At 38.0% G+C, this 12121-nt stretch overlaps 1 protein-coding gene across 5 annotated transcripts in view; it reads left to right on the top strand.

Moving 5' to 3' along the window:
- The window catches only part of pex5la (peroxisomal biogenesis factor 5-like a), a 104339-nt gene that overhangs the window by 86344 nt on the left and 5874 nt on the right, over nucleotides 1-12121 (top strand). For all 5 annotated transcript variants that reach the window (XM_067459703.1, XM_067459700.1, XM_067459701.1 and 2 more), the window contains 4 exons: nucleotides 5237-5353; nucleotides 6803-6946; nucleotides 8270-8340; nucleotides 9871-10077. In XM_067459703.1, coding sequence (XP_067315804.1) covers nucleotides 5237-5353; nucleotides 6803-6946; nucleotides 8270-8340; nucleotides 9871-10077 — 539 coding nt within the window. The remainder of the gene's footprint in view (nucleotides 1-5236; nucleotides 5354-6802; nucleotides 6947-8269; nucleotides 8341-9870; nucleotides 10078-12121) is intronic.

Raw genomic sequence — 12121 nt, 5'->3', positions numbered from 1 at the left:
GAAAATACATTTTAAGCCCTGCAGTCTAAGGGGAGGATGCTGGGATGCAGGAAATAGAATACAACAGAAATTATGCTGCTTTTTTTTAGAAACATGCAGGCAGACAGTGAAGGTCAATGCAGGATGTTGGTCAGGGCCAAATATAACACAAAAAGTGTGTTAAATGTAAGGATTTATGCTAACAGCTTAATTTGTGAATATAATTATGTATATATAACGGCAACAAACCTTTTGAACCTTGCCACTTTAAAGCAATATCATTTATTTCACAAAGAAATAATAGTATAAATTACCATATCTTATTTATTTTTACAATATAGCACATGCCCAGTAACTTAAAATCCATCTTCTTAACCTTTCCATCTTTTTACATGTGGGTTACAAATGATGCAAAATGACAGGGATCGGTTTTAACAGGGGGGCTTGACAGCTTGTCAATTCTTTTTTTATATGCTCAACAAAGCAAATTCTTACTCGGAAAGTTCCTGCTTTTCAGGGAGAAATGTAGCTCCTAAAGGAGCAGTTATATGATCAATTCTGTCCTGCAAAAATGGTTTTATTAGTTAAGTAATTATGATGGATATTCACAATTATTGTGATGGAAAATCACAATTATTAATGTAATGTTAAAATGTATATGAGCACAATATGGATTACTTCAGTTTGTGCCCTGACTTTTTTGCGAGGACAAGTTGTTGTTCAGAAGTTTAGTAGAAGCCTCATTGGAGTTTGTATGACTTCTGTGTACGAGTGTCACGCTCAATCTTTTTAATTGTTTGTCACGTCTGTCTTCATCATTCAATCATGAACTGACCCCTGGTCTCTTTTAGTTTATTATTATAAGATGAATATATTCACTTGCTCCTCTATTAAAGTCTTTGAGAGATTTAAAATAATGATTCGCATCCACTACCCCAGCTTTCTTCTAACAAGTCAAACCTTAAATATTCCTTTTTTAACAATCTAAGTGCATGGTCTAAAACGCCCAGTGCACTTAGAGCGTGTCCAAATTGAATTTTGCTAGTTAACAATGATAAAAAATGGTTGGCTCACCCGGCACATGATCTATCCCAAGTCTCTTCATGATTAATTGGTTTGTTTTGGGTGTAATGTGCAATTATCCAATCAGAGTCCCATCTCCCATTCCCTTTATAAGCCAGTTGCGCTTTCACTATGGCAGGTTCGCTACTTACAGAAAGACTGATCACCAAAGAGGAATCTCTCTATTTTTAATATTTAAAAATGTTTGTGTGCTGCTGCACATCCCTGTGTGTGTAATAAGTAAAGTGTACTCGCTTTGTGCACCCGTCTATAGGCGCATATTACTAACACGCCCTTTAAATAATATTAAAAAATATTGTGTCATTGACTTTAGAACAAATTTCAGTTGGTCAGTGGCACAGTCTATTGTTGTGCCTGAACACCTCATTTTGTGTAACGTTATTATTTAATTAACTAACAATTCTATTTGATGAGCATTTACTCTTTGCAAGCAAGATTTATCCTATTCAATATATCACTTTTTAAAACTTTTATATCACCAGTGTTGTTTCTTAATATAAATGTATCTTATTTTAACGTTGTTTAGGCAATTTTTACTGGAAGCTAACACTGAAATACTAATTAAGTACTATTCATTATTTCCAGAGGAAGGCATGTGCCAATAGTGTTTCAATACTAAGCTTTTTTGAACCATCCAAATTGAAATAAAGGTCTCAAACTTGTGAACCAAAGGGCATTCTATTTCAGAAACAAAGGCCAATTAGGAAAGACTTTCTCACCTCAGTGGAACCACAGCATGGCCTTGATCATGTGTCTCTTGTTTGAAAACAAGGAAAACTGAGCTCTGGCCCCCTTTGGGGCCATCAGTTCAGGCTTCTGCCATGGCCTGCTGAGCTCCTGACAACATTTCAGACTTTTTTTGCGCTTATATAGCTGTATCCCAATCTCTCAAGGGACGAGTTTTGAGGTAAAAGAACTCTAAAGGCAATATGCCAGTTTTGAATGACAGATAATGTGACATGGGTGTTCAGGAATGCTTTTTCTGTGCCCCTGTAACAGCTTCAGGGGATGTCATAACACAGCTCTCGTTTTTCTTCATAGATCTTTTTCAGTGTTTCTGACATGTATTTTAGTAAAACATGTTTTTTAGAAATAGTCCAGGTGCTTTGCACAATATAGGTGACCAGAGTTGTTAAAGTAATGGTTAAACCCAAAACTGTCTCTCTGTGGAACACAAAAGGAGGATTTGGAAGAGAATTTTGATGACTGGAGCTTTTAAAGATGCATTCAGGATTGGTGAAGGAATTAGTTAGACTGATGATGTGAACATAAATAATTGATTCAAAAGAGCAATTCATGAATCAGACCTCACTGCTACTTTTATAAATAACTATTCATGATCACTGAAGAATGACTTACATTTTTGGACTTGCATTTCCTTACACAAACCTATTATTAGAAGACTTTAAAAATATTGTGTACTTTGGTGCAGAGTTATTTTAGTGTTGTTTATTAAATACTATATTACTTAATGCTTTGATTTTTATACTTAAAGCTTTTATTTTTATATTTTTAGTTTTAATTTAAATACTATTTTGTTATGAGCTTTTGTCATTTTTCTGCAATTTATGTTTATTTCAGTTTTATTTATTTTAGTATTTCAACTTATTTCAGTTAGTTGGCAAGGCATAATTTCTAATTTTCTCACATTTTTTTGATGTTTATCTTTTTCCGTCTTATTAATTATATTTTAAGCTTTATTTTAATTACAACAAAAAAAACTTTCTGTTTCATGGAAGAAAATACGTTGAAATGACTAGAAGGTGAGGAAATAAAACAATACATGAAAGTCTTTTTTTAACAAATCTAATGTTGCTAACGTTATCAAAAAGAGGACTATAATTTAGAAACATTAAACAATTGCGAAAAGCATGCTCAATTCAAGAAAATGTCTCAGTGAATGTCTCAGTCAGTGTTTAGTGAAGATGTGTGCTGTGAAGGATGCACTTAACACAAATGTTCTGGCTATTAAAAAGTTCAGGCAGTCTTTTTCTGGATGAAAGATAATGAGTCTTCAACTTTGACCTTTGACAAGTTGGATTCTCTCTGTGCTGAGCTGTTGGGGGGAAGAGGGGTTGGGTCATCCAATTACTGTAATTGGCCACTTATTGAAGCTGTTGCCCATCATAAAACAAAGAGAGCCATTTATCTCCAACAAAAGATGTCATTGAACAAAATAACATCTCATCAACTTCCAGTCGCACAACATTCTTTGAAAACCCTTATCATAAATATAATCTCTGAGGGAATCATGCCATGAAGGCTTTTTAGAAGCAGATAGTTCTCTTAAATCAGTGCTTTTCGAGTGAATATGAGCCATAATGAAAGGATAATGGGATGTGTGACCTGTATTAATTGGTAGGTGACTTCAACAAAAACTCCTGTTAACTTCAGATTTTATAACACATGACAGTGATGCGTGAGGATTTGACAAACAGTATAAAAAACAAAAAATTGTTGGTTAGTTTTAGTGGGTGGGATATATAAGGCCACAAGTTAACATTTTGTCCTCAAAGTTGATGTGTTAAAAGCAGGAAAAAAGGGCAAGCGTAAGGATTTGAGCGAGTTTGGCCAGGGCCAAATTGTGATGGCTAGACGACTGGGTCAGAGGAGCATCTCCAAAACTGCAGCTCTTATGGGGGTCTGCAGTGGACATTATCTATCAAAAGTGGTCCAAGGAAGGAACAGTGGTGAACCGGCGACAGGGTCATAGCTCATTGATGCACGTGGGGAGTGAAGGCTGGCCCATGTGGTCCGATCAAACAGATGAGCTACTGTGTCTCAGATTGCTTAAAGAAATGAATGCTGGTTCTGATAGAAAGGTATCAGAATACACAGTGCATTGCAGTTTTGTGTATGGGGCTGCATAGCCGCAGACCAGTCAGAGTGCCCATGCTGACCCCGTCTATTGCCGAAAGTGCCAAAGTGTGTTTGGGTAATGTTCTGCTGGGAAACCTTGGGTCTTGCCATCCATGTAGATGTTACTTTGACACGGATTGTTGCAGACCATGTACACCCTTTTATGGAAATGGCTGTGGCCTCTTTCTGCAGGATAATGTGTCTGCCACAAAGCAAAAATGATTCAGGAATGGTTTGATGAGCACGAGTTTGAGGTGTTGACTTGGCCTCCAAATTTCCTAGATCTCAATCCAATAGAGCATCTGTGGGATGTGCTAAACTAACAAGTCCGATCCATGGAGGGCTCACCTCACCCTGTAAAGGACTTAAAGGATCTGCTGCTAACATATTGGTGCCAGATACCACAGAACATCTTCAGTGGTCTAGTGGAGTCCATGCCATGACGGGTCAGGGCTTTTTTGACAGCAAAGGGGGGGTGGGGGGAGACCAACGCAAAATTAGGTCATAATTGTATGCCTTATCGGTGTATATACAATATTATCATTGAAACCATTTTTTTCCCTTTTGCATCCAATCAAATAGTTACAGTGTACTCAGTTCGCTGACTAATGCTATCCAAGAGGTTTGTTTTTTCTTTTTCTTTTTTGATTAATCAAACCCTTTAGATGAGATTTCCAAATGTCCTAGATGGCTGAGAGCTGAATGATTGCTTGCGTGGCTGTGTAAGTCTCCTCTTGCCATCAATATTCATGCACAGTGATTCATTATTCAGATTGCTGAGCACAGAGAGTTCAGAGGCATGTTGATACAGATTTGAGACATTCATAAATGCGGCGCACCTGCAGAGGTCTTGACTAAAGACTAAGATTTAGCTTGATGTTGCGGAGGCAGAATTTCGCCATGAAGTACTCTTCTGGACACGTTGAAAAACATGAAACAAAACTGAAACTAGCCTTTTTTTCATGACATAAAATTCCTAGTTGGCTTAAAAGTTCTGTAAATTAATACATTTTTGATTATTTTAAGAATTAGTCATTTGGCTTTCCTGAAAAGTGAATGTGTAAGGAGTTTTGTGACATTGATTAGATTTACTATACTGTATAATGTTGCTTAGCTAATATAGATTTTTGTAATACACTTAAGAGGTCCTAAATGTAATACCATTAGTTAAATGGAAAATTCCAGAATGATTACAGTATAAAACCTATTTTCATACTGTACATTGTGTCTGTCAACATGTCTTTCTCATTTTTCCAAGTAAATATTTTTTACAATATAGCTATTCTTTTTGACTGATTTCTCAAATCTCTTTCAGTCAGACACAGAGTTTTGGGATAAGATGCAGGCAGAGTGGGAAGAGCTCGCTCGCAGGAACTGGCTAACAGAGAATGACCAACCGCAGATTCCCTCCAATGTGTCTCCTTTTGAAAAGGTAAACGAGAAACATAATTATTCAAAATAATTATTAAAATATATATATATATTTATTTACTTATTCAGTATGTAAAACCTTCCTACATTTCTATTTTTTTTTAATTTTTTTTATTTGTCCTGGTATGTACAAACCCGATTCCAAAAAAGTTGGGACACTGTACAAAATTATGAATAAAAACAGAATGCTATGATGTGGAAGTTTCAAAGTTCAATATTTTATTTAGAATACAACATAGATGACATCAAATGTTTAAAGGGAAAAATAAGTTGATTTGTTGATCACGGCATCAACAAATCTCAAAAAAGTTGGGACAAGGCCATGTTTACCACTGTGTGGCATCCCCTCTTGTTTTTATAACAGTCTGCAAACATCTGGGGACTGAGGAGACAAGTTGCTCAAGTTTAGGAATAGGAATGTCGTCACATTCTTTTCTAATACAGACTTCTAGTTGCTTCTTCCTCTTTATGATGTGCCAAACGTTTTCTGTGGGTGAAAGATCTGGACTGCAGGCAGGCCATTTCAGTACCCGGATCCTTCTACGCAGCCATGTTGTTGAAATTGATGCAGTATGTGGTCTGGCATTGCCATGTTGGAAAATGCAAGGTCTCCCCTGAAGGAGAAAACATCTGGATGGAGCATATGTTGTTCTAGAGTTTGGATATACCTTTCAGCATTAATGGTGCCTTTAAATTAGCCTTGGCCCAGAGAAAACGCCTGCACTTCTGGATCAAGTTTAGATATTTTTTTGACCTATAGAGATTTAGCCAGCAACGCCGAATGGCATGGTGGATTGTGTTCACCGACAATGTTTTCTGGAACTTTTCCTGAGCCCATGTTGTGGTTTCCATTACAGTAGCATTCCTGTATGTGATGCAGTGCTCTCTAAGGGCCCTGAAGATCACGGGCATCCAGTATGGTTTTCCGGCCTTGACCCTTACGCACAGAGCAATATCTCCATTATTTCTTCCTCAGGGATACTACTTCCACACAGATAACCCTTTCATAGACTGGCCAAATGAATCTTTGGATGATATTATGCACTGTAGATGATGATAACTCTTTGCCATTTTTATCTGAGAAACTTCTTTCTGATATTGCTCCAATTTTTTTTGCCGCAGCATTGGGGGAATTGGTGATCCTCTGCCCATCTTGACTTCTGAGAGGCACTGCCACTCTAAGAAAATCTTTTTATACCAATCATGTTGCCAATTGGTCCTCTAGCTGTTCCTTATATGTACATTTAACTTTTCCAGCCTCTTTTTGCTACATTTGATATGTTATCTATATTCTATTGTGAATAAAATATAAGTTTGTGAGATTTGTAAATTATTGCATTCCTCTTTTATTCACAATTTGTACAGTGTCCCAACTTTTTTGGATGCGGGTTGGTAAAACCTTTACTATACATTTTCCACTACTTCATTATTTCCATTATGTCTTCCTCAGGGATACTACTTCCACACAGATAACCCTTTCAAAGACTGGCCAAATGCATTTGAGGAGGGATTACGCAAGTCGAGAGAGGGAGAACTGCCTAACGCCGTCCTTCTTCTGGAAGCAGCTGTGTTGCAGGACCCTCAGGATTCAGAGGTGAGGGAGTAGACTTATAAAAAAAGAGTAAGCCAGGTACTTTCATCAAATCAACACCTGCACAGCTTGAAAACAGCAAGACACATGTTGTGCCAATCAGACTACCGTCATACCTTTCCTACATACAGTGATAAGTGTTAGTTTTATTCTGTCCCACACTGAACATTTTTACAGGTCATGGCAATATTAGCCAAGGCAGGGGGTTCCATGTTCTCACACATTTTCAGTGAAAGGTTCATATTAGACATCATACTTGACAGTGACTAATGGCAAACTATTAACACACCTGTAACTAAGTAAGGTTCCCTTTTTCAGACGATGTAATAATGTAATATTTCAGTTACATCCCAGAAAGGATTATCCCTCTTCTCCTGGTATTACCCTACTTCTAAATGATTGTCTCCAAAAAAAGCTGCATTTCACCAGATAATATTACAAAGCAAATAACATTTTGAGGAAAGTTTGCTTGTGAAATATTATTGTACTGTTAAAGGGTTAGTTCACCCAAAAAATTTATTCTGTCATTAATTACTTAGTCGTGGTGCTTCATGAGTTCACGTCAGAGGCCCGAACGGAAGACAAAAACTTATCGAATAAAGTCGTTATTCAGATTCTTTTTGCACAAAATCTATTCTCGTCACTTTATAAAATTATTGTAGAACCACTATAGTGAGATGGACTTTTTAACAACGGCTTAAGTACCTTTTATGGGTCTTGAGAAAGGAAATTACATTGCTACCAATGGAGGCCTTTCTGATCTATCGGATTTCAACAAAAATATCTTCATTTGCGATCCAAAGATGAAAAAAGGTCTTACGAGTGTTGAACGACATGATGGTAAGTAATTAAAGACAGAATTTTCATTTTTGGGTGAACTAACCCTTTATGTGTGCAGGCTCAGCCAACCATGTTGTTTATAATGCTCATTAATACATTTTTCGTTGTATTCACAAACTGTAGGCTTGTCACAAGGGTTTTGAAATGCAGTTTCCTCCAACACAAAATTAATAAGCTTCTTCTAATAATTAGTCTTACTCTGTGTTCATAACCATACAAATGATTCATAGGAATCATAGCATAAATATAGAGTCAGTCACTTAATAATTCATACATCCAATGTTTCATTATTTCCAAGTAATGGCAACACAAATCCATTCAGTTCCTTGCTAACATTGTGTTGTACGCCTATGTCTGAGCCACAGGCCTTTGAGAATGAATCATTTCCCCCCAGGTTAGCACTGTAGCTCCTGCACAATAGAAGCTCCTCGTCGGAGTCAAGGTGATAACCCCAATGCTCATTGTTCAGTCCTATTTTCTTCTCAGGCTTGGCTGGTGCTGGGAACCACACAAGCAGAGAATGAGAATGAGCAGGCAGCAATTGTCTCCCTCCAGAGGTAAGGAAGTATCCCTGCATGAATCATATGCAAATGATGTTTGGCGATAGAGCTGTTTGGCTGAGGGTATATGGCAAAAAAATGATTGCTTTGTATTAGTACGTATGCTTGATGATTGTGTGGTATGTACCGAGATAAACCTCAAATTCTCATCAGCATCAAAGTCAAGATTAAAGTTTATCCAAAAGTGAATCCTAATTCAGAATAGAAACACTATATATAATGAAACAAGTTCCTTCTGCGTGTTTGCTTGAGTGTTTAATGCAGAGAGGAAGTTCAACCTGAAGAATGTCAAACAGGCCTTGAATCGAACACCTATATATGGTTATCTGTGACACCGAATGAGACGAAGCTCTCTGCTGTGCCCTCTCCTGCTAGAGATAAAGGGCTACTGTAATAACCCGGTGATCCAATTAAAATTGCATTTCATAAGCGCAGAGGCCTTTGGGAGATTACATTCATTTTGGATAGAACAGCCAGTCATAATCTCATACAATGTTCCTCTGAGTGACCGGGGTGAAAAGTCCAATCTATGTGTTAATCATTGGTGACACTCAAAGCTGTGTTTTGGTTTCTGCATCCGTTTTGAATGGAGTCATTTTATAATGTCTACCACTATTATGCTACCAAACATAATTTAATGTGTCATGTAAAGATGGTGTGGCACCTGTGGTTGGTCCGCACAGTTGCTGCGCCCCAATTCGCATCCTGTTTGCCTTAATGCAACGTCAAAGCCACAGCATCTTTTATTTAATGGATGATTCGAAAGGGGAAGAATTGTAGGTAATAGATTTAGCTTAATGCTAATGCAGGTTACATGTAAACAACAAAACGTGTGGTGTCAAGACAATTTTAGTACTATCTTTGGGAGAGAAAAAAGCTGTACACTGCCTATGGGTACTGGAGCTTCCCTTGTTGGAATTAACTGGAAGTCTACAGAAACAAGTACATATTCTTAGTATGTAGTGTAAGTATGTGAAATGGGACACAGCCGACATCTTATTTGGGCTGTAGGGGGTGGGTGGTTGAGTATACTATTACCTAAATCTGATCCGATCAGATTGGATTAGAATTGATATTTCTGATGGAAGTAGCAGGTAAACATTAGCAATGTGCACTGCTTTTGTTTTAATGGACAACAAGAGAAAACATTTTTACTGACTATCATAAAGACAACCTAGTAAAGGTTTTTATTTGTCTTTTGGTGCATTTCCATATTTATTCTTCGATACACCTGTGTAGCCAGTGTGCGGTAATAATATCCAGATGTCACCCTCAGCCTTTTTCTTACACTTGTAAATCTGGGAATGGGACTTCTATCATAAACTGAGCAAATGATTTATTTTAGTTTTATGAAATATATTTACACAGTCTCCATGCAGACACATGAGATGACACAAGCATTCACCCATGAATTAAAACCAGCACTAATCAGGAAGCATCTGCCTCTTATTATGATGGCAGACGGCTAATTAGTGTCCATCAAAAGCAGCGGTTCTTTAGATGCTTCCCTGTTGTATGTGTGTGCAGGTGTCTAGAGCTCCACCCCAACAACCTCCAGGCCCTCATGGCCCTGGCAGTGAGCCTGACCAACACGGGCATGAGGCAGGATGCGTGCGAGGCACTGCTGGGCTGGATGAGGCACAACCCCAAATACAAGCATCTTCTGAAGAGCCGCACGCACCTGCAGGGCTCACCTGGCTCAAGGAGAGTCTCCTACTCCTCCTCAACTGGCTGGTATGGTTTCAAATGAATGTAGTGACACAAATCACTATCAGAAGAAAACACACAAAAAAACACAGAAAACCCAAAATTGCTATGGATACTCAACTTACAGTTGTTGTATGAATTTCATTAACAAAAGAAAAATATAAACAAAAAAAAGGTACTGATTATGCTATTCCTTTCAGAACTAACTTAAATTTGTATCAATGTTTGCAGTTACTTCTAACCAACAGGTCATTTTATTAGATGTATGCAAGTTCCCCAGTTCAAACAGGTGTCGTATAGCAGAGTAACATTACAGGGGTAATCTTCATTAATATTCATGTTCTACTAACGGATGACATGGCATCCCAATTTTTCAAAAATACAATTTGGATTCTTCTGACCACAGAACAGTTTTCCACTTTGCCACAGTCCATTTTATATTAGCCTTGGCCCAGAGAAAACACCTGCGCTTCTGGATCAAGTTTAGATATAGCTTCTTTTTTGACCTATAGAGATTTAGCCGGCAACGCCGAATGGCATGGTGGATTGTGTTCACCGACAATGTTTTCTGGAACTTTTCCTGAGCCTATGTTGTGGTTTCCATTAAAGTAGCATTCCTGTATGTGATGCAGTGCTCTCTAAGGGCCCTGAAGATCAGACTGGCCAAATTAATCTTTTGATGATATTATGCAATGTAGATAATGATAACTTCAAACTCTTTGCATTGTTTCTCTGAGAAACTCCTTTCTGATATAGCTCCACTATTTTTCGCTGCAGCATTGGGGGAATTGGTGATCCTCTGCCCATCTTGACTTCTGAGAGACACTGCAACTCTGAGAGGCAATTTTTATGTTGCCAATTGACCTAATCATGTTGCCAATTGACCTATTAAGTTGCAAATTGGTACTCCAGCTGTTCCTGATATGAAAATGTATCTTTTCCGACCTCTAATTGCTACCTGTCCCAACTTTTTTTAATGAAATGTGTAGCTCTCATGAAATCCAAAATGAGCCAATATTTGGCATGACATTTCAAAATGTCTCACTTTCATCATTTGATATGTTATCTATAGCCCCGTTTCCACCACAGGAACTTTACCCAGGAACTAGGAACTTTGGGTGGTACTTCGTGTGTTTAGACCGCAGGAACCAGGGTAAAATTGAAGTTCCGGGTAAATATTTCCCCCTCCAAACGGCCCTGCTCGCGAGGTAGTACTTTTTCAAAGTTCAGGAACTTTCGAGGGCGGGACTTGGGCGCTGAACATGCTGATTGGTTGAGCTCACGCAGTTCAGTAAATATCAGTCTTTGCTCTCTGTCTGGTGGCGCGCGGTCGTCTCAGCCATCTCACGTTCAATGTCCGTAATAGCTGATAATAATATACATTGTCATTTTAAATCTAGCTTTACAAGCTTTCTGAATATGCTGCAGCTGCATGCTGCTGAATCTGCATATTAGTGCTCTTTTCTGTCATTGTTAATTACCTCTTTAGTAAACCTATACATAACCAGCAAAAGCAGCAAAGCTTGAATCTCTTCCATACTCGTTATTAATTTTTTTTCACCATGTAAACGACCTGACCGATTACTTTTAAGTGTGTGTCCTTACATGACGTGACGGCGCGCGCCGCGCTCATGTTGACAAGAGAGGAAAGTACATTTTTCTGAGGGGTAAACTTTTTATTTCGTAAGTTATGAAGATAATGTTGGAGTAATGACACAGCGTATATTGCCCCAGGCAGTTTTTACTTTAACTGCGCCTGACAGAAGATTTTTTTTTCTGAGATGATTATTACACTTTACAACAAATAGCTATAAATAATACTGTATTAGTCCTGGTGGCCGTTAAGAGTTGCTATGGCTACAGTCAACACACTCCAGCTGCTGGAGAAAACAGCGTTGACATTTTTGGTGCGGCAGACAAACTGCATGTGACAAAATGATTGCGATTGAAAGTCATCACATGTAAACACCAGATCGGTTTAGATAACGTCTCATGTAAACAGATCACTAAATCTTTCAATCGGTACACACACAAATGATTACTGTCCTTCACTGATTTGGAGGAACAGTCG

This window comes from Pseudorasbora parva, chromosome 12 (assembly GCF_024679245.1).
Source record: "Pseudorasbora parva isolate DD20220531a chromosome 12, ASM2467924v1, whole genome shotgun sequence".
NCBI classification, from domain to species: Eukaryota; Metazoa; Chordata; class Actinopteri; order Cypriniformes; family Gobionidae; genus Pseudorasbora; species Pseudorasbora parva.
The sequence above is the reverse complement of the archived record's forward strand: the minus strand, read 5'-3'. Positions and strand labels throughout refer to the sequence as shown.